General features: G+C 50.5%; 3 protein-coding genes across 6 annotated transcripts in view; all 3 read right to left on the bottom strand.

Moving 5' to 3' along the window:
- Window positions 1–573: 573 nt before the first annotated feature.
- LOC108590272 (cytosolic phospholipase A2 zeta) lies at window positions 574–1,569 on the bottom strand. Its single transcript, XM_017969269.5, has 2 exons — window positions 1,253–1,569; window positions 574–938 (listed from the first exon to the last, which is right to left on the bottom strand). The coding sequence occupies exons 1-2, from the start codon at window positions 1,428–1,430 to the stop codon at window positions 718–720; spliced, it is 399 nt and encodes a 132-aa protein (XP_017824758.4). The 5' UTR covers window positions 1,431–1,569; the 3' UTR covers window positions 574–717.
- Window positions 1,570–1,740: 171 nt separating this feature from the next.
- PLA2G4F (phospholipase A2 group IVF) lies at window positions 1,741–13,785 on the bottom strand. The gene is given in 16 exon segments (XM_017969270.5): window positions 1,741–2,049; window positions 2,133–2,270; window positions 2,493–2,607; window positions 4,087–4,309; window positions 4,582–4,718; window positions 6,710–6,845; window positions 7,070–7,107; window positions 7,334–7,444; window positions 7,550–7,719; window positions 9,820–9,885; window positions 10,363–10,405; window positions 10,678–10,723; window positions 11,144–11,271; window positions 11,371–11,507; window positions 12,615–12,687; window positions 13,628–13,785. Coding segments are annotated over 16 exon segments (1,854 nt in total). The 5' UTR covers window positions 13,739–13,785; the 3' UTR covers window positions 1,741–1,867.
- A 2,433-nt stretch (window positions 13,786–16,218) lies between these two features.
- The window catches only part of VPS39 (VPS39 subunit of HOPS complex), a 67,353-nt gene continuing 56,048 nt past the window's right edge, over window positions 16,219–27,523 (bottom strand). For all 4 annotated transcript variants that reach the window (XM_002763947.6, XM_002763946.6, XM_078334061.1 and 1 more), the window contains 14 exons: window positions 27,090–27,232; window positions 24,493–24,636; window positions 23,862–24,003; window positions 23,652–23,738; window positions 23,249–23,322; window positions 22,811–22,909; window positions 22,077–22,194; window positions 21,440–21,568; window positions 20,707–20,809; window positions 20,457–20,502; window positions 19,464–19,613; window positions 19,163–19,297; window positions 18,819–18,910; window positions 16,219–17,967 (listed from right to left, as the gene is read on the bottom strand). In XM_002763947.6, coding sequence (XP_002763993.1) covers window positions 17,892–17,967; window positions 18,819–18,910; window positions 19,163–19,297; window positions 19,464–19,613; window positions 20,457–20,502; window positions 20,707–20,809; window positions 21,440–21,568; window positions 22,077–22,194; window positions 22,811–22,909; window positions 23,249–23,322; window positions 23,652–23,738; window positions 23,862–24,003; window positions 24,493–24,636; window positions 27,090–27,232 — 1,538 coding nt within the window. In that variant the 3' untranslated portion in view covers window positions 16,219–17,891. The remainder of the gene's footprint in view (window positions 17,968–18,818; window positions 18,911–19,162; window positions 19,298–19,463; window positions 19,614–20,456; window positions 20,503–20,706; window positions 20,810–21,439; window positions 21,569–22,076; window positions 22,195–22,810; window positions 22,910–23,248; window positions 23,323–23,651; window positions 23,739–23,861; window positions 24,004–24,492; window positions 24,637–27,089; window positions 27,233–27,523) is intronic.

Genomic DNA, 27,523 nt, shown 5'->3' on the forward strand with positions numbered 1-27,523 from the left:
GCACATGACCAGAGACTGGCACACACTCAAAGGTTGAAGCATGGGTGATTAGCAGGGGGACATGTGCATGTCTCCCACCTGGAGCATCCCACAGGCTTTAGGTTGCTGAGAAGAAAAGGGTGATCTGGGAGGAGACATGAGGAAGCCAGAAAGCAGAAGGAGGGTTAGGGTGATGGAGTCAGCAATGCAGACTAGTCACCCACCCAGCCCCTTGTTGTTCTTGATTCTTGATAGCAGTGCATCCAGGAGCTTGAGGTGGGGTTGGGGCTTGGGCCATTCTGCAGGAAGTATGGGTGGATGCATCTCTGCTTTCCATCTTGGTGAGGAGGACAGCTGGCACCTGGGCAGCTGTCTGTGTGTGTCTGAAGACCTGGGTCCTCTGAAGTCCTTCTGTGCCTGGGGTGGGCCCTGTGGTGCACCTCATTCTCTCCACACCTGGCTGTGAAATGAGTGCTGCTGACTTCTGTCCTTGATTCCCCAAGACCCCCTGGAGAGCTCTACTGCCTCATCTTCTCCAAGAAACACACAAAGAGGCAGCTGCTGCAAGTCGAAGCTGCAATTCTGCAAGAGCTTTCCAGGGCCTAGGGAACCTGGAGGCAGGTCCTAGAGAGAAATGCAGCAGACCCCACACAGAGTCCCCAATGCTCCTCCCTCTACATGCCCTGGCCTTGAGCAGGGTGTCTCCTCTGGGTCACAGTCCTCCAGCTCCTGCCTTGGTCAGCCCCCAACCATCTCCCGAGCCTTCTGCTGGTCCAGAGCCAGTTGGAGGGCACACCTAAAGGTCTCCACGTTGTTCAGAACATTGTACCGGCTCAGGGCCACCAGCCGATCAAAGTCCTGAGGCTCATAGGTAAAGTTCATCATGCCATAGGGGGTGTCTGGCCTGTTGATGATAAAGTCCCCAAAGGCCTTCTCCTCAGCTGTTTGTCGCTCCACACCTGTGGATGGGGGAGGCAAAGGAGAGGCCAGGCTGGATCCCTCCATGGAACTGGCTGGTACAGCTGTCCTTGTGCAGGACACCTGGCTGGCTCCATGTGGGCCCTGCTTGGGCTGCATCTCAGCTCTCAGACCCACCAGGAGAGGCTGGCCCCATGTAAACACTGAGACCCAGGGAGCAGAGGGCTGTAGGGGCCAGCTTGGGCCTACCAGGAGGTATGCTTAGGGACATTCTTCAGGAACCCACCCTCAGAACAGCATCCTATCACCCTCCCAGGGCTCTGTGGATCATTCCCTGGCCTGGAGCTTCCCTTACCTGGGGCCAGGTGTGTACAGAAGGTGCTGTTAACAAGGGGGAAGTGCAGCACGATGGGTGAGCGGGGGTCCTCAGCCTTGGTAAACAGGTAGCACTCCCTGGCCTCCTCCATGTCCTCAGGGCCCACCTCGATGGTAGGAAAGGGGATTCCTCTTTCCAGGCAGTACTTCTCTGTCATCTTCAAGGCCTGGGCAGGAGCAAGCCTCTGACCCCCACCCTCTACCCTGTCCACCTCCTACTGCCCCAGACTCACACATACCCTTTTCTGTTTCTGACTAGCTGAGTGACTTCAGGCAGATGACACCTCCTTTCTGAGCTGGTTTCTCAGTTGCAAAATAAAATATTTTAAACTCCCCTATCCAGCGGGTTTATTGTAAAGATTAACAATAATTTAAGGACCAGGCTGTAGAGGAGCTACTGACGATTGGTAGACAGAGTATCCACCAAATACCCAGTAGTCCTGTGCTGAATGGACCTAACTGGATCCCAGAACAGAGAACTCACAGGTGTGGCTTGATCATACCTCTAGGCATCTAGAGACCCTAAGCTAGATGTCATTTCCTCTGGACCTCCCTGAGTCCAATAGGACAGCCAAGTCCTTCTCTTTCCCCTCCCTCATTCTTCACGTCTCTGCCAAAGCTCTATTGCTGCAAGGTGGTGTGGGAGGGGTTCAGAGTCGCTACCCTCACCTGTGATATTCACACTGCCTCTGTACCCCTCCAGGAAGCCGAGACCTGAGCCAGCAGTCTTTAGGAAGATCTCATCCAGGCTGGCAGCAAAGGCGCTATCCCACACACCTAAGGAGACAGGCAGGGCCCTACCCCACGTCAGGGCCTGGCCCTGGCACCTGCCTGTCCCCAGCCCTCCAGCCTTGACTCACCTTGCAGGTAGCAGATCCGGGGCTCGGGTTGGAGCTGCAGCAATCGTCTCATGAAGAACTCTGAGCCGAAGAGCTCGGTGGGAACATACGCCCCATACTTGGGGAAGCCGATCTCATAGTGGGTGAACTCATACCACTCTAGGGGCCCAAGTGAAGGGAAAGTCATCAGGGGCTGCCCCCATGGTGCTTGTGCCCAAGCAGGAATCTTAGCCCTGCCAGCGATAGGAAGCAGCAACCCCAAGGTGCTCCAAGGTGCCCGTGTGCAACCACCTCCTATGGGTACCCTGATTGCCCTGGCTTCTCACAACCTCCTACCCACCACCTCCTCTACCTCCTTCCTTTGTCTTTACACCCAGGCACCTGCAAAGTCTTCCCCACTGATGTTGGTGCAGACGTTGACATTGGAGTAAATGGGATAAGGGTTCTGACCCTGGTGGACCGCCTCCTGTTGGTCAGACAGCTTGGCAGGGTTCTCCTGGGCAGGAGAGAAGGGAGGCAGCTTAGCCTTTTGGGAGTTCCATTCCCCATCCCCGTGGCCTGGGGCTAGTACCCTGCAGGGTGCAGTGTGCCAGTAAGAGAGGCTTTGGGTCACCAAGGCCAGTGCTGTAAGGACAGCTCTCTGAGAGACGGGCTTCAGGCCATGGCTGAGGGGAGCCCACTGTGGGTCTGTACGATTCCAGGGACTATGGGAACACCCTCCCTCCTTCTTTACTATTCAAAACAGTACATCAGAACACCAGGGAGACAGGGTGACATTGTTAAGGGAATCCTTGAAAAGTCAGTCCAATTTCTTTAAAAAATAAATTACTGGAAAATGTGGATTATTTACTTAGAAATGAGAAATCACTTGTGATATGCACTCACAACTAATCACCACACATGGGTGCAAGGTTCTTTGAACTGGCTGCACCATAGGCCATACCATAAGTCCAGCCATGATGACCCCCGTGACCCACACGTACACCTTTGGGTGGCCTCCTGGAGCCAGAAAGTCTGAAGTAGGAAGAATGGCTACTCCTGCAAAACCGAATTAACCAGCCTGGTGACATTGTACCATTGTTCCTGCCTCAAATGTTCCTGCCTTAGCTGATAACCCAACCTTGTGACTCTGGACCTTATGACCACCCCCCCCAACCACCATCCCAGCAATACCCCCCGGCTTGCAAAAACCACCCTGAACTGTAACTATTATAACTTTCTTTTTTTTTTTTTTTTTTATAAAAAACAGGGTTTCACCATGTTGGTCAGGCTGGTCTTGAACTCCCTACCTCAGGTGATCCACCCGCCTTGGCCTCCAAAGTGCTTGGATTACAGGCATGAGCCACCATACCTGGTCAACTGTTATAACTTGCCACTGCCTACCCCAAACTCATAAAACCAACTCCTATCCCACCACTCTCCTCTGACTTTCTTTTCAGACTCAGCCCACTTTCACCCTGGTGAACAAACAGCCTTTTTGCTCACACAAAGCCTGTTTAAGTGGTCTCTTCATTCAGAGCAGCAGTGGTGGGGAGCAGCTCTGAATCTTATTGACTGTAACTGCAGCCAGGCTGAGTGAGTCACAGCTGGATTGGCCAAGAAGGAGTAGGCGTGGTGATAGACCTCACTTCCAGTTGTGGGCTGGAATTACTTTCAAATCATCCTGAGACCAACTAAAATCAGTATCTCTGGAAGGGGGGCCTAGGCATGGGAGTGTTTGAAAAGCTGTGCCAGTGATTCTAATGTGCAGACAGACTTCAGCACTGTGGGCTGGGCTCTCCCCCAGCAGGGGCAAGAAGCTAGGGAGGTGAAGTGGTACCAGCCCACTCTGGAGTTTCACTCCTGGCCCCAGGGGAGCTGAGACCTCAGGAACAGCTTTGCAAATCAGATCTAGCCAGAGGGATGACGCAGAAGCAAGGGGCAGGTGGAAGGAGAGGGGAGGAGCCTATATATTTCCTTCCGGCTCTTCTCTCACCTCCTGGTACAGGAAATACTCCACGAGAAGGTCCCAGAGGTCGATGAGAGACACACTGTGGCCACTGCATTCCTGGACCCCAAGTTCCCGAGTGTAGTACTGTAGCCACTCTGTGGACAAAGCTCCTATCTTACTGCTGCAGACGAGGACCTGGGCACACTCAATGGGGCCCTGCAAGGCCACCTGGGACCAGACTGGGTCCCTGTAGAATGTGGAGATGCACCTAGGGATGGGGGGTGTGCCTGAGTCAGGGGCAGGGGAGTGCAGCCACAGGAGGGAGGGGTGCAGAGTTTGTGAGTGGCCCTCCACCCCTATCACTTACACCTGCTGCCCTGCAAGCAACTCTACTCAGGGGGGCCCTTGGGACTCAGCCTCTTCCTGTCCCTCCTTATCCACATGACCCCAGCCCCTCAGAGACTCCTTTAGATCACCAGGTCACACCCCCACACTTTGTGGGAGTCTCCTTTACCCTGTGCCCTGCCCCCATTCACTTACCAGGTGGATCCAGAGACACCACTCAGGTAGGTCACAGTGTCTAGAAGGCCGAGCTCCTGCAACCCTGCCAGGCTGCCATACAGAGAAGAAATGGCTCGCGTTCCACCCCCGGAACCCAACACAGCCACTACAGGCACCTGGGTACAATAATAACGATGATAATGACTCCTGCTACCACTGTCAGTTACATGTTATTGCCTATACATGTCAGACATTATTCTAAGAGCCTTACATGTATTATCTCATTAAATCCTCACAGCAACCCATTGAGAACTCCATTTTCCAGATGAGGAAACCGAGGCATGAAAAAGTTAAGTAATGTGCCCAAGATCATACAGTTATTAAATGATGAGCTCTCACACCTAAGCAGTAGGGCTCCAGGGATAGCCCTTAAGCATTCTACCTGGAAGATATAGGCTGGGAAGGTACATTTGATTCCCCCAAAAACAGCTAAAGCAGGTTCTTCTCAACTGTGGCACTCTTGATATTCTTGACCAGATAGCTCTTTGCTGTGGGGACTGTCCTGGGTGTTGTAGGATGTTTAGCAGCATTTCTGGCCACCTCTATACGGTAGAAGCCAGCAGCCTCCCTCCACCTCCCTTCTCCCTAGCAGCAACAGTGAAGTAGATCTCTACGCATGGACAAATGTCCCCAGGGGTGTGGTGGGGAGGAACTAAATTGCTCCCCATTGAGCTTCACTGAGCTAAACTGACAAAGGCCAGCAAGCAGCCTGGACCTGCCCCCAGACACCAAAGGTGCCCAGAGGTTTTAAGGCCTCCTCGGGATAGGAGGTGCATGGGGGGGTCAGAGTCAAAGCTTTCGCCTGCTCAGCTTTTCCACAAAGATTTGACTCATTCCACCCTGGATTTTTGGCCCTTTTCTCTGTTCTCTATTTTTCTCCTGTCTTGAAAAAATGCTCCCTGGCCACTGCTCACTGAAGGAGCTGTCGCTTCAGAATGCTGGATGAGGCAGAACAGACACCTGGCACAGAGCGGGTGTATGTATTGACCAAATGAACGATCTAGGCTCATCAGCCCTGGGCCACAGTGACAGCGTCTCCTGAGGACACAGGCAGCCAGGAGGAAGACAGCAGCCTATTCCTGATCCCCAGTAAGTCCCTCTCTCAGCACTCCTTTCTTCCTGACTTCCAGACACAGGCTGGCTGTTGCTATACCCAGAGGGTCCCAGGGACCCCCCCACCTCCACATCCCTTTTATCACGTTACAGAACAAACTGTGTTCTCCCTCCAAATTCCTATGTTGAAGCCCTAACCTCCAATGTGACAGTATTTGGATATATGGCCTACAAGGAGGTAATAAAGGTGAAGTGGGCCAGGTGCGGTGGTTCACGCCTTGAATCCCAGCACTTTGAGAGGCCGAGGCAGGCCAATCACAAGGTAAGGAGTTTGAGACCAGTCTGACCAACATGATGAAATCCCATCTTTACTAAAAATACAAAAATTAGCTGGGCATGGTGGCACATGCCTGTAATCCCAGCTACACAGGAGACTGAGGTAGGAGAATTGCTTGAACCCCGGAGGTAGAGGGGGCAGTGAGCCGACATCATGCCAGTGCACTCCAGCCTGGGCAACAGAGCCAGACTGTATCTCAAAAAAAAAAAAAAAAGGTGAAGTGAGTCAGGGTGGGGCCTTCAACTGATAGAACTGGGGTCCTTAGAAGAGGAGGAGGAGCCACCAAGGGGCACGCTCTGCACACATGCACAGAGGAATGGCCACATGAGAACATGGCCAGATGGCCCCACCAGGAAGAGGAGAGGGGCCCCAGCAGAAACCAACCCTGATGATGGCACCTGCATCTTAGACTTCCAGCCTCCAAAACTGAGAGAAAAGTCATTTTTGTCATTTAAGCTACCTGGTCCATGGGATTTGGTTACAGCAGCCCACAGAGACCAAGACATCCAGCCCTGACAGGGGTGACTGGCCCTAGTCCCATATGGGGTCCTGGCTCTGCGGATGGCGCCCATCAGCTCAGGTGAACAGGCCAAACTCCTCTGCCCACAACCTTCCTCTGGCCTTCCCATCCCCTCTTAGCCATGATGGTCCTCTCAAGGGAAGAGGCTCAATTTGGTCCTAGTGACTCTGCGGTCCAGCTCCTTTTCCATTCCGTACCTGGCCACTGTCCGGAGCCTCACTCAATCGCAGCACCTGCTGCAGGGCCTTGGACACGACCTCCTTCCTCCTGTCCAGAAACTCCTGCTCCCCATCACAGAGGTCAAAGCCAAGGCATAGGTCCAGGTCCACGGAGCTGCATCAAGTGGGGCAGGGGTGGGGTCTGGGTGACTGTCCAGTGGACAAAAGCCTTGGGCCCAGCCCAGGTCTTTCACACAGCAGCAGCCCCAAGGGGAAGGGAAAGGTGTCATCCCAACCCCATGGCCTGAGCTTTGTGGGCAAGAGAGCGGAGCACGTTGCAGTATGTCCCCGCACTTCCAGCCCAGCCCTGAGAGGCCTTCTGCCTGGAGTTCCACTCACCTCATTTCCACCTTCACACTCAGAGCCACTTCCTGGCCCTGAAAGACACAGGGGCCCCACCCCTGAGCTCTCTGAGCAGGAATCTCCCAGGGAAATGGCTTCCCTACCTGCAGCCTCTGCAGCCCTGCTATCTCTGGCCTGATGTAGATATTGTGACTGAGCTCTGGGCTCATCTAGCCACCCTCTTGGGTCCCTCATCCAGACCTCTCTTGGTGGTCACAGAGAGCAGGCAGGGGTCCCTCTGGCACCCAGACAGAGTCTTACCTCCCCCAGGGCCACAGAATGCTGTTGCTCCCAGCCTAGGGGCAGAGAGGAGAGCAGGATGCCTCCCTCACCCAGCTTGCTGGTTTGAGTCTCCAGCTCTTTGGGGCCACTCTGTGGAGAAGAAAACACCCAAGGAGCATTCCAGCGGGGAAGAGAAGGTGTCCCCCAATATGGCCTTGGAGCTAAGGTCCTGCCCTTTGCCAGCAGCGCACTCACCTGCACAGCCGAGAGCTGCCCCGTCAGCTCCACGTGCAGCCTAGAGCTCAGCACTGGGTTCGCGTGGAAGGTGAAGATGGGTGGGAGGCCTGGCTCTGCAGGAGGCTTCAGAGGCAAGAGCTGTGGCTTCTCATAGACCCCAGGCACTGCCAGCTGGAGCTGCCTAGAGCCTGAGAGCAGAGGGCCCAGGTGAGCGCACAGGTGAGCAGTGGGTCTGTATCTGTGCGGCTTATGCTGGCAGTACCCCAGCAGCATCTCCTCCCTTCCCTTCCCCTAGGAAATGCCAACACCTATCACCCTGCTCTCTCTAGCACTCTGCTCATTAAGAAAGCCTCCAGAAGGACTCTTGGGTCCTCTAGCCTGCCCTGGTTCAGAATTGGGACTTGGGGAAGGATGGGAAGCACACAAAGGCCTGGAGGGGAAGGCAGGGAGTGGGGAGGAAGAAGGGCTCTGCCCATAGCCTGTGGGGCTGACAATTTTGAGATGATTCTACATTTATTATGAGAATAAGGAGCTTTCAGGCAGTGGTTTCCTCTTCTCTTGCTCCACTTCAGGCTTTTTGCTCACTGGGCTGGGGGAGGTTTGTGGTCTGAGAGAAAACCAATGGGCTGCAAGTTGTTCTGGTCTTTGTTTCCAAAAGTGTCAGATGTTGGGAGAGAAAGGTTTGCAGAGGTGGGAAAAGAATGGATGCATGGGTACAGAAAGATGCACGTCCTGGAGAAGCAGTGCAGGCTGGCCCAGGCTGGAAGCTGACGCCCAGGCTCGAGGCAACGCCCAGGCTGGGAGGCATGAGGGGGTGGGCTTGTGGGTTCCAGAGCTCCCTGCCCAGCTTCTCAGCAGCTTCCTGGGGAGGAGGCCAGACCCCAGAGAGAAATGGCTGCACAGGACATCCAGGCAAAGGGGGCCACAGACAGCCTCCCAGGAGTCCCAGCCCCTAACACAACATGGAGCAACAAAGCCCCAAAGGATTCAAGGACAGCGGACACTGAGGGGTCAGAGGTCTGGAGGGGTCCTCACCTTACAGCCCTCCTTGCACTAGATGAGGCCCAGACCTCATGACCCAACATGACCCAACTAGATGAGGCAACATGACCCAAGTGTGGGAGGGAATTCAAGAAAATAAGGAAAGTGATATTTTATTCACACCAAGGCCTATGGACTGAGATGGAGATGTGCTATTCATGAGAAGAAACTGTATAATCCATGGTTGAGAGAACCGGCATGTCACAGACCTGGGTTTGACTCTGGCTCTACTACTTACTGGCTGTGTGCCTGTGAGCAAGTGTCTTCTTTGGACCTCAGTCTCTTGAATTAAAGGATAATGATTGTGCCTGTTTTACAGGGTTGTTAGGAGGATTATGAGATAAGACGTATTAAAATGCTTAGCCTGCTTCAGAGGGAGTGCTCCATGTTCCCTGGGCGGGACTCATCCTGCAGGCTCAGACTGTCAGCACTGGAAGGGGCCTGTGCTGTTACACAACAGTTCTTCATTTCCCCTGTATTCTCACTCTGCCATGTGACTTCAGCTCCTCCCACTAAAGAGGCCAACTATAGGCCAGGCTCGGTGGCTCACGCCTGTAATCCCAGGACTTTGGGAGGCCAAGGCAGGCGGATCATGAGGTGGGGAGTTTGAGATCAGCCTGACCAACATGGTGAAACCCTGTCTCTACCTAAAACACAAAAATTAGTTAGATATGGTATCGCATGCCTGTAATCCCAGCTACTCAGGAGGCTGAGTCAGGAGAATCTCAAAAAAAAAAAAAAAAAAAAAAAAGAGGCCAACTATGTTCCCTGCCCTCCAGCTTTGAGTTCAATGCTGTTTTGGCCAATAACATGTTGGGCAGTGGCCAGGATGTGACCAGGCTTGACAAGCACTTGCTCAGCTGGGCTTGCTCTCTTGGGCCTCTGCTGATGCCTTGAGAACATGCCTAGGCTAATGGGCTTGTCACAGGAGGCAGAGGAGGGACACCCAGCACAGGGCTGGCCCACCCCTCCGCTGACCACCAGGTGTGTGAGCCGAATAAATGCTGCTTGTATGCCACTGAGATCATGTGGGTGTTCCTTCTATAGCAATAGTTGGGCTGATACAACCTCTTTGCTCAAATGCTTCCAGGGACAGGTCATTCACTGCCTCCAGGGGCAATCCATCCCATGGTTTGGCTTTGAGCAGCGAAAACTTTAAGAACTTCCTGCCCCGGACCCACCTCCTTGACATCAGTAGTCCCAACCCAGGAGAGAAGGTGAGACCCAAGGCAACTGAGCAGACTCACCGAACTCTTGATGTGGGGCTGTCCCATCTCGCTGGAGCATGCCCTGGATTTTCAGACGGGGTGAGCCTGAAGAAAGCAGAGCTCTGTGGGAGCTAGACAGCCCACGGGCCAGGATGGAAGGAGGGAGGAGGGCTTGGGCCAGGGTCTGGGAAACAGCCCTCCCAGGACCTGGGCCTCAAGGGTAGGAGTCTTCTACAGCAGCCCAAGGTCATACCCAGCTCCTCTCCCCAGACTCAGAAGAAGTGGGCACTGGTGGGAAAGGGGAAGGAGGTGAGAAGCCGTGAGAGTAGCTGCTCCAGTGGTCTCAGCAGCTGGACGCCCAAGTGAGTAATCTGCCACATGCGAGGTGGGAGGCTGGGGTTCTGGGCTGTCCACCAAGTGCCTGGGAGGTTCTCATCCTTCCCCTCTGGAGGTGCTTCCCTAGCATGTCTCCCCTCTGAGAAGGGCTTGGGTGTCCTTCAGAGGCAAGTCGACCTGATGGGCTCCTACACGGGCTCCTCACTGCCCCCCAGCCCAGGATAACACCAAGCTCGTCTTCCCCACTCACCACTAGAACCCCATTGGTGATGACTTCAGACACAGGTACCTGGATGCAAAGGATTAGGAATATGTGGGACATCTGGCCCCATCGTGATGGCTGCTACAATCAGAATGTGACTGAAGCAGTAGGCAGAGTCTGGGGAGCATGGCAGCATTTGGGGTGGGGTGAGGCTGTCATCCAACATGCAGTGGATGTCAAGACCAGACTGTCTCCTCCAGGCCAGGCCTGCAAGGCCAGTACAGGACATGGTGACTGGCCCCTAGGAGCTGCCATGACTCAAATCTTGGAGCCTCTGAGGGAGTGGGCTCTGCCAGAACTCACCCCTTCTCCAGAATGAATTCCACCTGCAGCTCTTGTAAATCCCACATAGAGGGGGAGGGAGCACCAATTGTTTAAAGGCTCCAAAAGCCCCCACAGCTGTTCTTGCCTGCCAGCCCTGCTCAGCTCCAGGGACCAGAAGGGAAAATGGACATTGTGGCTTGTGATGGACACAGAAGGGGCAGTGGTATCTCCGTGGAAGGCCTCATTCATTCCAAAATATGTGCTGTTCTAGACACTGAGGATTCAGCTGTGAGTAAGACAAGCCACACACTGCCTGGAAGGAGCTTGTGTTTGGTTCTATGCAAGGAGGATATGTGAAAGCTTTATCGGGTAGGGGCTGTAGGATGAAGGAAGGTCTGTCTTGGAGGCTTGGCCTGTGCTGGTCCGAGCCCCCTCTTTGGTAGCCTGTGCTGGTCCTCCCTTCCTCCAGCTGGGCTCTCCGCCAGCACTGGTGGTCTCACCTCGTCGTTGAGTGGGAAGATGTGTCTGTGGGGTTGACTGCACTTGAGGCTCCTCAGGTCAAACAGGAGCTGGGAGAGCTGGTCACTGCCCACGATGTCCTTGTCATAGAGGGTGAACTCCAGGACATTCTGGGGATGGGGCAGGGAGGAGGTCGGAGCCTGAGGCAAGACAGGAGGGCAGCCACCTGAGGAGTCCCCTCCTTCCACAGCCTGGCCCCTGGCCCTCACCTTCACAGCGCCATGGATCTGGTAGTGGAAGGTCTCATTCCACTTGGGGTCACTGCAGTTGGCCACTATCCTAGTCTGGGCAGGGCTGGGGGATGCCGTGGGCAGCCACAGTTGCATGTAGCAGTCGGCTTTGGACACTGCAGGTAGGATGGGAGGGGCTGGGGCTTTCATCGCTGAAGAGGTTTGCTGGGGGAGGCTGGGGCAGAAGGGAAAGGAGCTGAGTGGGGAAGGGAAGCTGCCCATGTGGCATGAAGGGGTGAGAAGGGGGAGGGAGAGCTTTGATGTCTTTTGTTCCATCTTGATTCCACACACCTCCCATTCACCTGAACAGAAATCCTGCAGCAGCCAGTTGGAAAGATCCCTTGGCAGTCATTCATTCCACATACTGCCTGACTCAGGCAGTCAAATCCCCTCCCAGTGCGGGCACTGGCATGGAAAGCTCCATGAGAGCACACACTGACTTGGAGCCACAGCAGGCCTCACACTCTCACCCACGGCGGGACTCACAGGCATGGGGAAGAGGCCAAGTGGGCACAGCTCTCCCCTCCAGCCCTACCTGCTGTCACCTCTGTGGTCAGCAGTCCCTCCACCTACACACACACTCTTGCACTCACACAGGCACACATGTACACACACACACACTCACACTGGGACTCACACATGCATACACACTCGAATTCACAAATTCACACACACTGGCATTCATGTATACATGCCCTCACACTTGCACACATATACACACAACACACCCACATGTATACACTCATTCACACCCACTCTCACACACTCGCACTCACATACTCGCACTCACTTGTACATGTGTATACACACACTGACACTTGCATCACACTCATACATGTGTATACACACACTGACACACTTGCATTGCACTCACATATTGCACTCATACGCACACACACTTGCATGCATGTATACACATTTGTGCTCCCACACTCGCACTCATGTATACATCTCACACATGTATGCACACATGCACTCACACATGTATATACATGCACTCACACTTGCACACATACTTGCACTTACACGTGCACACATGTATACACACAAGTATATTCACATACGTGTGTACACATATGCACACATGTATACACACATGCACTCTCACTTATAATCACACATGTACACACACACACACATGCACACTCTTTGCTGGCCTGAGCCAAGCTCTGAGGAGGCCACAGGGAAAGGACAGGGAGAAGGGTGGTGACAGGGTCACTCACGAAGGTCTGTGCCCCGGATGTTTGTGGCCCTCAGCACCTTCACCTGGAGGTCATAGTATGGATGGGTTTCCCGCTGCAACAACAGAACTCCAGGGACTCAGTTGCTGGTGGGAGCCTGGTCCGTCACCCCATTGTTCCCCTCCACCTATCATGGAGCAGCAGCCTGGCACAGGGTCACTGATGTCTCTGTGCCATGGAGCAGGGAGACCTTGGCAACACCCAGGCACTGGGAGTTCAGCACCTTGGTGACACGTCTGGTTCCTGGATCCCGTCAGGGCTGGGTTCAAATCTACATCCAGCATGGACTCACTCAACTAATGGCAGCTGTCACGCACCACACACCTGCAGCTCCCTGCAGACACCTGTGCCCCCACTCGAGCTTGGGAGCGGCTGGGAGGGCTGCACTAATGTGCTTGAGGAGCAATTTTAAATCAACATTAAATTTAAAATCAATATTAAAAGAGAAAATGGTGACACCCCCTCCCTCAATTTCTCCCTGACACAGGTCCAAAGACCACCTAGGAGGCAGCGAGCAGGTGAGTGGATGCCAAGAGTCACCAGCCCAGCCTGTACCGGTCTGATGAGTCACTGAGGAGATTGCAGCTGAGCTCAGGAGATAACATCAGCATGGCACCTGCTGGGAGGGAAGCTCTCCCTTCACAACCCGGCCAGTCCGAGGGCTGGTGGAGGGGGTGGTGGGCTGTACAGTCTCGAGCTTCCTTGGCAAAAGCAACCCACCAGAGACAGGTGTCAAGTGAACTAGCTCTCCATTTCCTAATTGGAGGGAGCTATTTTCCTCTTTTTTTTTTTTTTTTTTTTCACAGCCACATTTAAGCTAAGAGGAAGCTATTTTCAAAAGCCACAGTCTAATTTAAGCTCTGCCAGGTAATCTAGAATAAACAGGTTCCACCCCAACTCAAAACCCAGGGCTGGGGCTGGCCTGTGTCCACAGGGCACAGCAGCTCCCAGCACTGCCCCAGTCCGGGTTTCCCAGGTCTTCTCAGGTACATTACCCAACGGTGCCTCCAAGGAGGGCCCTTCTTCTTGCTATTCTGAACCAGCACTGCCCCCAGGAAGGGCAGCATCTTGCCTGCAAGCCACCTTGGCCAGAGTGCCCAGAGCATGGCTGGGCAGCCCGGGCCCCAGCATGGAGACCTGTCTGTGCTCCTCTGACTACACAAACTGCTGGCTCAGGTGTGATAGGTAGGGCTGAGCGGGGAGGGTGGAGCTGCCTGCTCTGCAGAGGACTCAGGCTGGATGTCCTGCTGGAGGTGGGGTTTGACATGCTCCAGGAAGTGACTGGAGCCTAATTTTCCCAGGCAGGAGGCAGCTTAGTCCCTCTCCCAAAGGCTCTCGGAGTCTCTGGTCAGCACTCTTGTTCGAGAATCTTCTGGTTATCACTGGGCTGTTTGTGAAAAATAGATACCGGAGCCATTTCCAACAAGAACTCTAGGTAAGGCTGGCACAGCGGGCCCAGAGATCAGCTGGCAAGTGCAAATCAGGGACTAGTCTCCTCCAGCTGTGGAAAAGGCCCAAAACTAGCTACCGTTCAAGTCCCACCTTCCCCGAGGATCTTGAGCAGAAGCCTAGAGATCTCTGGTTCAGTGTTTCATCAGAGCTCAAAGATGTTTCTAATCACTCCTGACCACCCTCATTAATTCTCCAAACATCAAGAGCCTGTGCAGTGTTCGCGCCAAGGGCTTGAGACAGTTAGCGTGACTCGCCCCATCTTGGCTGCTGGACCTATCTGCTCTCCCCCCGCTCTCGAGGGCTGCCAAGTCGAGGTAAAAATGGCTAAGCCACTGAGGCAAAAACAGAATGCAGAGTAAGGGCCTGCGGTTTATGAGGACATTGTGCTGACTGCTTTCATATCCCCATTAGTCTCTGTGTAAGCAATAGGCTTGCTGCAATTGAGATGCCTGAGAGGGGCAAAGACCCCTGCCCATATTTTCTCAGGAGCTGAGCCTCTGTTCTACCTCCTGATGGAAAACATGATTAACAAGCCACCTTAAGGGCACCATTGTTTGCTTGCACTGTGTATCTTTGAAAAACATATATTAACTCTTAAACTGCTTTGTAAGCTATTATCACAAGCCCCCTCAAAACTGCTTTGTGAGCTGTTATCACAGGCCCCTGATAACTATTTTTACATGGTTTCTGTTCTCTTTTCTGTTTACCCCTTTTTCTGCTGAGATAAAGTAAATGTAACAAGAAAAAAGGTATAAAAGCTGTAACCCACAAAAATAAAGCTACTTCTTGACTACAAGTCATTCAGACCTCCAGACTCCCCTTTACTTTCTTCTTTCACTTCCACACACTCTCTCCCTCAGGTTGAACGAGACATCTACGTTGGTGGTCTCGGGGACTCCCGCAGGTCAGTAGCCCCCCGGCAGACCTGCCAGACCCCAACAAGCCTGGTGGGTACCAGATCTGTGCTAGGCCCATCCACATCCTGGAGAAATTTAGTCTTGTGACTCCCTGTGGCTTCTGCCCAGGCCCACTTCCTTGGTCAGTGAACGGGGTCCAGGTACAGACCGGAATAGGGGTAGGAAGTATAAGTAAAGACAGGCAAAAAAAAAAAAAAAACTCTGCCTGTCCTTCAGCAACTAGAGATACAGGCTTCATTGTGCTCTCTGGCCATTGGAGGCCTTAGGCTGCAGATGGATATGATGTCGGCTCTCCTGTGCACCACAACCATCAGATGGCCAAGACAGGCACAGTCTCCAGGAAGAGTGAGGATCTCTGGGGCCATGAACTGTGGGAGGTGAGAAAATTTCTGTCCCTCAACTAAAATTCAGTCACCTCCACTCTTCCCAAGGCTCAGAGTCGCAGGCTGAAATATGCAACATCCAAAAAAGATGTGATTCAACTCCAAAATGAACCAAATGGGCAAGGTCAGACCAGAAACTCCCCCCGAAAAGGGATGTGACTGCCAGTGACCAGGCCACAAAGAAGGGCCTGTGTGCTTAATTTGGATTGTGAAGCCAAGACCTGGCCGGGGTCTAAGAAATGAGAATCTGGCACCCTTGGTGATCCTTGTGAATGTGTGCAGAGGACCCATGGATCCATACGAGAGGGCACAGAGCTAGCTTAGGATGGAAACAGGCTGGGGCCCTGGCTCCCAGCTGATGTGCTTTCTGGGCTGTCCCACCCTCTTCTGGAAGTCATTGTCCCTAGTGCCAGATGTGACAGAGACAAGGACTACATTTTCTCTTTGGACCTGGCCAAAAGGAACCAACACTTCTCCGCTTCCCAAACACCCCTGCATCCCTCCATCCCAATTCCTTCCAGTCATCATGGTCTGTAGGAAAAGGCCCTAGGCCCTACTATGTGAGGGGGGAAGACACTTGGATCTCCTGGAGCTCCAGTGTGTCCAGTAGAATTCTGTAATGACGGCAGTGTTCTTTATCTGTGCTGTCAACTCATCAGCCATGACCACCCTAGCTGTACCAGGTGGCATGGGGTGACATTTGTAATGCAAGCTTTATATTTTTTCTTAGTCACTAATTGGCTTATTCTTCTAGGTTCTTTGCTAAATTACTATCTTTTTATTATTATTTTCATCAAACTCCACAGGATGGGGAAATAAGAGACCCAGACAGGCTTTCTTGCTTTATTAGATTTATTATGAGGAGCAGTGATGAGATCTTTATCAGTCCTCACTACAAAGCTTTCATCTCCAGCCTTCTCCAGAACTCTGTGGAGGGCAGAGAGCTGAGAGAAGGAAGAATGGAGTTAGGGAGTATGGGATCGTCTATGTATACCAGGAAAGAAAACCCACATTCTTTATTCTATTGCTTTAAACACAGTTCATGAGAATGGAAGATATAAGCACAGCTGGCCAGGAAGGCAGGGCTCATGTGGTAGGACAAGTTCCTGCTCTCCAGGGAGGCAGCCTAATGCTTCCTTGCTGCTCCTAGAGGAAGCAGAGTCCAAGCTGACCGGGACGAGGCTCTGGGCAGCACTGCTTCTGTGTGGGTATGGCCAGTCGGGACATGGCACCACACACTGCTGGCAGGACCACTGTCCCTGTGTCCTCAGCCTGCAGTGCCTGAAACTCCAGCCCCTGCACATCCGTCAGGATCCGTGACACTGCTCCCCAGGTTTGGTGGTGAGCTATTTTTAAACCAGCGTGCTGCTGTTCCTGCCCCCACGTCCTGTGCCATGCCTGTAACCTCTCAAGAACACGTGGCATCACACCATTGTCAGTTCTCCCTCCACTCATCCCCTGCGTGTTGCTGTGACCCACCTTCCTGCACTATCCCAGCACAATCCTCCTACCATACCACTGCCAAACAAAGCTGGGGAGTGACGGCCAGGACAGGCTGTGAGGTAAGTGAATGGAAACTGGCTGGAAAAAGAGAAAGGGCCCAGAGCACAAAGTCGCCACTCACAAAGACTAAGCCAGCCTGCCTGAGTATCTGGTGAGCGAAGCTGGAGTAGGGACCACTGCGGGAACAAGTGTCTAAGGATCACATATACCCCAGATAGGGCAGGCCCATCCTCAGGAGCTGCCATCACACTCAGCCTGGCCTGAGGAGAGGGATGCAGGGCCTTTCCTAGGCAGAGAATGGCCGAAGAGGATCTATTTACAACATACTCGACAATCAACTCTCACTGTATTCCAAGGAACTGAGACTTCCCCTAGCTTCTCATCTTACCTTGCTTAAATATTATCCCAGAGTCAGGAAAGTGGGAGAGAAAGCCTACATAGGGCAGTGACGGGAGTGATACATGGTAAGAAAGAAAAGGAGACTGAAAACTAACAGGGCATGGCTACCCTGGGGACATAACGCGCTACACACAACACGAGCCGTCAGGTCCATGTGGCCAGAAGCTTTAGCACTGTTCTCTCACGGAACTCTCCAGTGAGCCACGCTGAGGGGTCCTTGTGAAATCGTGCACTTATCTCAATAGAAAAGCCACTGAAGAACAACATCATGGTTACAAACATTTTTGACAAGCTTCCTTTTGCAGGTGACTGGTATGCAAAGGCAAGACAGTGCACCTCCTCCTGTCCAGGCAGATAATGAATTCTCTGGAATTGCCCACAGCATATAGGTATAAGGTATAACTAATCTCTTTTCCCATTAAAAAGCTGGCAATGCCAGACCATGAGTCTAATGAATTCAGAGTTGTTCCAAGGCACAAGACAGCCAGTAGTGTCCAAATTGGGAGCCCTGTGGTGGTGGCAGCCAGGATTCCTAAGGCCAGGTGCTCCTTCACCTCACTGGGAGAGCCACGCTGTCCATCTGCTGGATCCTCAGGATGCTGGGCTCAAGTGTCAGCTGGGTTTACCTCTTTGGAACAGAAGTAGTGCACGACCACTCCATTAGGGTATCTTGCAAATGCACTGCAGTGAAGAAAATGGCTTAGGAGTGAGGACTGCCTCTAAGTGACCACTTCTCTGGCAGTGGCACCTCTTAAAGAAGAGGCATATTTCTGGAGGCCATCCCAGAAGCAGCCCACCCAGACCTCAAAGAACAGCCTGCCCTGAGTGGCTCCAGATTTCTGCAGCCACCATCTCTGTCAAATAACCCAACAGAGGATGAGGTGCACACAGTCAGAGTGCATTGGGTATTTTTTATTATGCAAAACACACAGCATAATAAAGATAGGCAGTGCACCAGCCCAAAGCTCAGCAATGGCTGACTGAGAGCCAATAATGTTCATTGGAACAGGTTTCAGGCTAATTCTAAAAAGGACAACGAGTTGTCTTTCTAAAGAAAAAGATTTTTCCAGCTACAAAAGAAAAGGGACAAATGACTCTCCTTTGAAGAAAAGGGGACTGATGAGAGTATATGTCTTAACACAGTATGAGGCTGGCTCAGGATCCTACTCAAGTCACAATGCAGTAGCTTGAAAGTCTTTTTCTTCCTTCACTGGCTCTTCTTTAAAATATAAGAACTTTCTGCTGACCTACATCTCTCTGGCACCCACTATATCAGTTTCTGGCTTCCAGAGGGGAAGAGCTTTTTGGACAAGAATCCAACAGCTCCATACCATACATTGCAGGTCTTTACATTCTCAAAGCCCACCCCCAATAGATAGCACAGGCTGCTCTCTGTAGGCTCAAGAACTAAAAGCTGTCAGGACAGCCAATGGCATGTTCTCCTTCCTGGTTAAAGGGCAGAAATCCAACCTGAGCATTGTCCACCCACTGGGGAACCCTCCACAGAGCCCACAGCTGTGGAGGAGGCTCACCTGTTCCCAATCTTCTTCTTACACACCATGCACACCTTCTCCTCTGTGATGATGCACTTCACCTGCTGGTGTAAAATCCGCTCTTCCTGGACCTGGAAGAACAGGGGGACAGAGGAAGAACTTCCATGGTGTGGCACCCAGAAACAGGAGGCAGAGGCCAGCACTGTTTCCTCTTTCAGTCTTCACAGATTCTTCTGCTTAGAACATTGGCAATTCAATATAAAGCTGGCTACGAGATCAACTTGAGCTGCACTGTACAGGCTCTGCCTTGGTTGGAAGGGAACATGTGGACACTGTCACGTACTAAAAATTAAAAGCCCACCCTAGAGTTTGGAAGCCCATACCCTCAGGAACTCTGCATGGAGAAGGTTCTTGAGCACTTGATTGAACCGTTTCTTTTGTGCATTTTCTTCCAAGACCTTTTCCAGGAAGATTCGTATGTCATTGATCTGAGTGTTTGCTGGCAGAAGGTTGAGAGCCTAGGGGCAGGAACAGAGATAGAGACTGCGTGAGGTGGAAGAGGAATGAGAATGAAGAAATGTCTGCAGCCATGGAGCTCTTGGACCCTAGTCCCTTTTCACATTTCCTCTTCTCATTTGGTGCTCCCTGTAAACACCCTCCACTTCCCTGGGAACAACTCCTGACCTTGGTGGTGTCCAGTTTGCTGTGGTGCAGCTCAAGGACCTGCAGGGCAGCCTGGAGGTTGGCCTTTGGCTCCAGCAGTTCCAGCTTGATTGGCCCCAGGCAGTGAATGCTGGGGGGTGACAGGTACATCCGAAGCAGGGACAGATATACCTGTCTCAGAGAGACATGAGCCACATCAGGCTGGCAGCAGCCCTCCCAGAACCCCCAGCCCTGAGCAACCCTAAAGATTCGAGGGGCTCGCCTATCACTGAGCATTTAAAACTTGTTATTTTCACCTTTTAAAATTGGTAAGGTCAAACAGGAAACTGAAGATGTTAATTAACGATTGCTTTTTCCCTGAGAGAAAAAAACAAATGCCTTCTATTTGTTTACCATTATACCATTTACAAAATGCTACCACTGTAAAATAATTCAAAAAGATTCCTCATTTCCTTTGGCTTTAAAAGCTGAGATCCTGTCCACATTTTTGCAGGTGGGGATAACCTCAGGTTTCCTACTGGCGCCAGTACCACAGGGTTTCTCAACCTCAATGCCCATTCGGGGCTGGATGATTCTTGGTTTGGGGGCGGTCCTGGGCATTGTTTAGCAGCATTTTTGGCCTCTACTCCCTGGATTCTGGTAGCACCCCTGCCCTCAGTCCCAACAATCAAAATTGTCTCTAGACATTGACAGGTCAATGTGTATTCGAGATATACTAAGTACATCAGAACCATGACAGGTTCCTGCTCAACAGGTGGACCTTATCATTTATTATACAAATCCAGACTCCTGAGAGTAGAGACAGAAGAGCCATTCATAATCACAGGGATGACAACAGATGTGTGCCGGAACTACCCCAAGCACACCAGCTTTCCCTCAATACATACATGCAGGATCAATCAGTGCCCTGACCCATGCCCTATCTTATTCTGCCACTCGTATTAGTGCCCCCTCTGATCAAACTGATAGGGTGAGGTATGCACACACATTTCCTGGGTCAGGGCCACTACTCACATCTTTGTTGCCATCTTTATTTTGGTCATAGTGTTTGTGGCAGTACCTGCAGGGGAGAAAGTGATGAGCAGGTGGTGAGGAGCACATCTAGATGAGAGGCTGTCTGTGCGTGCAGCCAAAACTGGGGGCTGGGACAGAGGAGACTCTTGCTCCTGCAGCAGAGGATGGGGAGATGGCCTTCTTAGCTCTCATCTCTCTGCAGGGCCTGCTTTTAGACTGGTTAGCAGGTGGGATGGCAGGGCAAACTTACTCCTCAGCCATCCTTGTATCCTTCAAGATGTGGACATAAATGAAAAGAGCTTGTTCATGTTTCCCCATGCGCCCCAACAGGAGAGCTCGTTCTTCTAAGAGGCCTAGGAGGAAAAGGAATATGAGGACCCACTGCTGCCATCAGGTAAGCACAAGGTGAGGGATATGCTATCAGAGGAATGGACACAGGGCAATATAAAAGGGATGAAGACAGGATTCTTATTGCTTGGGTTTTTCTTCAAGGAGAAAATGAAGTTTAAAAAAGGGGGAGGGAGCTATTTTAGGCAGTACTTTATCCCATCTTTTTGGCAATCACATATAAACTGGGTAAGAATATTTATTCAGCAGCCAAGTACTTAACCACCAACATGCCAGGTAGTTCAGGTAAGATGAGCAAACGCTTGCTCTCAGCTTTTACAGAGCTTATACATCAGACAAATAATGCCAGATTACAAAACCGCTGAATAACAAACGGCCAAGAACATGTTCTGAAGCAAAAAACAGGTTGCAACCTGGCTATCAATTAGCATGTGGTTCATATCCAGGAAGGAGACTTTTCTCAGTCATGGTACAAAAGTAAGTCTTCAGAGGGGAAGAAACAGGAGCACTGGCCTGAAACACCTGGTTTTTCCAGGCCCAACTTTTGCAGAGAGTTGAGGAACAATTAAAGGGGTGGATCAGTCTTTGTACAACCTTCAGCTAAAGTGGTTTCTGGCCCTAAGCCAGACACTCACCATCAAAGGGAAAATCACAGATGAGCCGGCCTGGATCATAGTAGCTGGAAATCTCCAAGAACATGAGGAGCTTTTGCCGGTATTCTCCCAGCTCACCCTCTTCCTCTCCAGCTGGGACTGGGATTTTGCCTTTAAGGGAAACCAAACTCAATATGAAAGGACGCTGCCAGGTGGCAATGTGGGGTCCTCAAGAAAAATGAAGGGAATGGGGTTCAAGGATGTCACCACATGACCAGAAAGGGCCTCCAGGGTGGCTTCCATACTAACTTCTTTTCATTCATAGTCTCTATGTGGCCCTAAAACATCAGCTTAAAGTTAAAAAAATAAGCTGAATAGAGATATACTCTGTGGGCAAACCTGTTTCTTATCAATACAACTGTCACCTTGCACACAGATCTGTTCCTTCCACTCTCCCCCAGGGATGACTCAGAGACACTCGGAGATGCCAGGACCCAGATGAGACCTCCTGAGTCTCATGTGCAAGGCCTGTGTCACTTAGCTCCCCTGACTCCTCTTCATAACTTCTGCCCACCTGGGCAGAGAACAGGGTGGCCTGCTTACCCCCACCACATGTGGCACCTGGGTCTGTGCTCTTCTCTAAGGCCTAGGGCCGCTGGCTTCCTAAGAGAACTGGTACCTGCAGGGAAGGACAGGAGATACTCCTTCATCAGAACTTGCACCTTCTCACAGTACAGCTGGATCAGGCAGTTGTGGAACCGAGAGCCTGTCTCCTCCCAAACGTGGATGATGTGTTCCTGAGGCAAGATGTAGTTCTTTGTCACTGGCATTCTCCAGGCTGTGACCTGGTCTCCCAGTCTCCCTCACATTTTTAAGGCCCAACAGATCCTTTCTAGATTATCCCCTAATCAGGCTTCAAAGATTACAAAGAGGCAGCTCATCTAAAACCACCAGGAAGTTTCACAATGCCACCCAGTAATGTCAGGAACTGTCTTCTCAATTTTTAGTCTAAACTCCTTTGTATTAATTTCATCCCATATTCCTCCAAACTCTCACATCGACCCATGTAATTATGGTTAAATATCTACATCCTGGTACTTAAGCCTATTTGACTGTCCTGTGGTCACTGTTGAGTTTGGTTGTACAAATGTGGCTTTGGAATTTTTTTTTTTCCTAAAACATCATCTAGGTAAAAAAATCTCTGTATTTTACCTAGATTTGGTAGGTAGCATCAAAAGTAACATTTCCAGCTTGGTCTACTGGGATCATTTTCTTCAGAGGAAGTTGAAATAACCCTCATCTTTCCAATCCCCAAGTGACATAAATCCCAGATCTGAACAGCCCAATAACTGAACCATGCAGTCCTGGATCCTGGGTTTAAGGCTTTTTAATGTAGACCAAAAAATACTTTACCAGATAAGGAATAGCCAGACCCTTAAAATTCTCTATTAAGAAGCCGAGGACTCGATCACGTGGCAGAGACTCCACCTCCGGGAGATCTTCAGTAAATATCTGTCAGAATGAACCTGAGTTCTAGCAGCAGAACCATCTGACTGCAGTCCCACCAAACACATGGGCATGTGAGCACAGGGATCAAACAGACTTTAGGAGGGGAAGGGGCACAAGAAGACATTTGCAGGCAGTCAGAAAGTCAGATGAGGCGCAGGCCTCCTTGTGTCTGTGCAAGGCTCCTTCTACCAACAACAGCACTGCCTCACGCTTCCTAGTGCACCCTTTCAAACACCAAAGAGGACAGATGCGTGAATCCACCCTCCTCTCCATCCACTGCTGTCCCAGGTGCAATCAGGACCAAGTGTGGTACCAGATCAATCTGAGACTCCCATGGCTCACCTTCAGGCCATCTTCTGGGAAGTCTCTCAGCACCCACACTGAGTAGGAGAAAATCAAATGCAGGTTTTCTGTGCCTAGAGGGAAAAGCAGGACTTGTCAACAGTTCAGGTCCACCCTGCCAGTGGCACTGGGAAGGCAGGTGGGCAGGCTGCCCCAGAATTCATTTTCCTGAAAAGATAGCTCAAGCATGAGCCACTCAGGGCTGCTGGCCCTACTGGGTTGGCTACATACCGGGGACTGTCATAGGTCAACCACCGAAGGATTTTTATGCCATCTGGAGGAATGAAATTGAGTGAACACAAACACAGGAGGGAGGGGAGCAACCAACCAGAATCAGAAATGGTGGGAGACCAGGTCAATTTAACAGGAGCACTTTCCCATACCTTTCAAAAGGTGGACTTACCCAGATGCTGCAGATACTGCACTGTCCTCTCGTGGCCTTTCAGAGGGGAGTTGGCTTTCTTGGACTGGTCCACAAGCACCTGCAGAGCTGGCCACCAAATCCAAGAACAAGGTCATGAGCCTTTTCCCCATAGATTTGTCTTATCCCAGCCAATTTCCCCTGCCATGTATAACAGCCCCTCCCAGATCCAAGGAACCACCTCCACCCCACCTTTCTCGTGGAGCCCCTTCTTCTCATACAGAATGATCAGCTCACTGTACTTGTGAGCTTTCTTCAGCACGTGCTCGCTCTCCTCGATGTGGCAGTGATTGTTCTCCAGGCGTAGCAAGGGGGCCACCAGGGCCACATTCGTCTGCAGAAAGAGCAGGACTTCAGTGGAAACTGCTTCCTAGGAAGCCCCAACCTTCCCTAGCATAGGCCTGCTCCACGCTGAAAGGCCAGGGATGTAGCACAAGCAAGAGAAAGCAGATAGCCCTCTTTCAGGACAGCAGGTGGTGGCTTTTAGCACATTGATGACCCTTTGTACGATATGTTTTAACATTCTGTGGGGGAGGAGAGGGACAGAACTTCTTGAAGGAAATACTGTCCCAGCTGACTTTGTAGCACTAACTGCAATCCGACCAGAGAAGATGAACCCAATATACAATTTTGCAACAATATCTCGCCTTATCCTCTTAATTCCAAGAGACTCATAGGCATCAGGAGAAGTCTATATGGTTTCCAGAATCGATGACTTCACTCTTACTGGTGGCAGATCCCCTAGGATCTAGCACTCCCTTTGACTTTCCCAGACTGTCAGAGTAGCTGGGAATTGTGACACCCGAGTGCTCAGGTAACTCACATGGAGATAGCACTTGAGCAGGGTGGTGTCGATGATTTGTAGCAGCTTCTTCTTGGATTTGATGGTGGGAGTGCCTTCCATGAGTGGGGAGGTGCTTGACTGGTGATCAGAGTCATTCAGCTTCTTTACCAGTTGACTTCGTTTCTGCAAAGGTCAGGGGTTAAGGCCAGGACTAAGTCTTCCTTTGTCACTTGAGCTACTGGGTAATTCTGAATACCTCCAAATCAGCTCATGCCTATTGGCATGATCTCGATTTGATTTTTAGCACTGCCAAACTGCCACAGAGACAACACTAATTATTTATTGAATATTTACTACAGACTAGGTACCATGCCAGGAACTTCATATATACCATCTTAAACCTAGAACAAGTGCAGATAATATTATCCTTATTTTATAGGTGAGGAACCCAAGGCACAGAGGTCAGCTGCTATATAAGGGGCAGGGCAGGATTGAAACTAGGGTCTGTCTCCAAATCCCATGTTCTTTAATTTTTTAAGAAGTCAATCTTGGCCAGGCACAGTGGCTCACACCTGTAATCCCAGCACTTTGGGAGGCTGAGGCAGGCAGATCATGAGGTCAGGAGTTCAATACCAGCCCGACCAACATGATGAAACCCTGTCACTACTAAAAATGCAAAAATTAGCTTGGCATGGTGGCATGCTTGGCATGCACCTGTAATTCCAGCTACTCAGAGGCTGAGGCAGGAGAATCGCTTGAACCCAGGAGGCGGAGCCTTTTATATAAAATATAAAAGGTTATATTTTATTGTAAATTACATCTCAAAAAAATCATCTTGAGGTGTTATTTACAATAAAATATAACCTTTTAAATTGTACCTTCAGATGCATTTTGACAGATGTGCACCTGCATGTAACCACCACCTCAGTGAAGGAAGGTAACATTTCTATCACTCCAGAAAGTTCCTCGTGCTGCTCTCAAACAATCCCATTCACTGATCTGCTTTTAATCCTTGGAAATGAGTTTCTGCCTACCCTAGAACTTCATCCAGTGTGTATTCTCTTGAGTGTGGCAAAGCCCATGGTCTTGCTATGCCATCTCTCTGGCACAAGACTAGTGTCAGTTACTTCATGCATTCCCAGTGTCAGTGAAGAAGGCCAGGAAAGAATGTGTGCTCACCTTCCTACAACAAAGACATTGGCAGTGGAGGGCCTTCCACAATGCTACAGGCTTTGGGAGATACTATTCCCAGGAATCGTTTGTACTTGGCACAGCGTTGTGCAGGATACAGGCAATGGCAAGTTTGTGTGCTCCTTGCAGGCTGCCAGCCCCAGAAGGGTACCCCTGGAGCCCAATGTCAAGGAAGGACCAAGGCCACCTGTGCCTGATCAGACCTGCAGGCATTCACTGACCCAGAGGCAGAAAGTGGAAAGCGGCATGACAATTTTTCCAGCAATACTTTTTTTTTCAGACAGAGTCTCACTCTGTCACCAAGGCTGCAGTGCAGTGGCACAATCTCGGCTCACTGCAACCTCTACCTTCTGGGTTCAAGTGATTCTCCTGCCTCAGCCTTCTGAGTAGCTGGGATTACAGGTGCCAGCTACCAGACCCAGCCAATTTTTGTATTTTTAGTAGAGTCTGATTTTGCCATGTTAGCCAGGATGGTCTCGAACTCCTGACCTCAGGTGATTTCCTATCTTGGCCTCCCACAGGGCTGGGATTACAGGCATGAGCCACCATGCCCAGCCCACATCAATATTTCTCAGTGCCTATGCTGGAGCATTCTGGAGACCCCTTAGAAAAATCTGCAGAACCCTTAAGAGGAAAAAATATCAGTCAGGCCTCTGATTCTGAATGGGTACACAAGAAATAAACAATAGCCTTCTATGACAGAAATCTGGGGTTAAGAGGCTTTAATGGAGATGCTGGTTTTAGTGCTGACTTAAAAAAAATTTGACTTATCTGTCTATAACAGTAAATCATAAAAAAAATTTAAATCTAAATACCTCCATAAAAAACATGTTATAGAAGAGTATGAATTGACAAGGAAGGACTTTCTCAGTATATGATTAAATTTTTTTAAGTAAGCTATAAAACAATATCTAATTTGATATCCATTTGCAATAAATAAACCAAGATGTAAAGACACAAAAGCTAATTGATAGATATAAAAGTCTAAAAGGACAACACTAAAATGTTAGTTTCTTACATTCTGGTAGTAGAGTTACAGGAAATTTGTATTTCTGCTTTGTCCTTTTTTGTGTGTTTTCCAAGTGGTTCCATATATAGGAGGCATTTTCCCTAAAACCATGTATGTTACAGAAAGTTTGTTTTAAAAAAAAACTTTTACTCCTCTATCAATTAAAATTTACCTTTTTTAGTTCCTATAACAGCTTACTGTGAATTTACTATGAATTGGGTGTGTTTATTATCAAGATTTAGCAGAAAAACCCCACCTCGATGGTACTGTTAAGTTAGAAGAAGTGGCAGAAAGAAACCTTACCCCAGGCAGACTTCCTGGAGCATTCATTTATGGAATGTCTTGGCATTAGAGAAGGTCCTCAATTCCTTGCTATTAAGAAACAAGTAGTGACACTCCCAGGCAAACTCTTTCACGCATTCTGTATTATACTTACCTGTGTCAGGTAGTCAATTAGAGCTAAGTGCGCCTTCTCCAGTTCAGCCCCCGAGAGCACAGGCAATGGGTTGGGATACTGCAACTGCTTCCTGTAGTCTGTGGGCAGCAGGTCAGGGTACAGGCCCATCACATGGGTGGGATCTATATGGAAGGTAAACATGATTCCCCTGGAAAGGAGCCCAACAATTTGCGGATAAAATAAAACAAGACTATTACTATACCAAAATAAGTTCCAGACTAATCAAAAAAAAAAAAAAAGACAGTTCATAAACATTCAATGAGACTTACGATTTGAGCACTTTTTATACATGTTAAAATTCACTAAAACAGCACAAAAATGGCATGACTCTATATTCAAATACACAGACACACAGAATTAGAATTGAATGTTTATCAAGTCTCTAAAAGTAGTAAATAAAATTTTGTTTTGTT

This window comes from Callithrix jacchus, chromosome 8 (genome assembly GCF_049354715.1).
Source record: "Callithrix jacchus isolate 240 chromosome 8, calJac240_pri, whole genome shotgun sequence".
Lineage (NCBI taxonomy): Eukaryota > Metazoa > Chordata > Mammalia > Primates > Cebidae > Callithrix > Callithrix jacchus.

Coding starts and splice junctions, on each gene's coding strand:
- LOC108590272 (XM_017969269.5), bottom strand. CDS start 1,430: ATGACAGAGAAGTACTGCCTGGAAAGAGGAATCCCCTTTCCTACCATC. Junction 939..1,252: donor CTGTACACACCTGGCCCCAG/GTAAGGGAAGCT, acceptor CCCCATCCACAG/GTGTGGAGCGACAAACAGCT.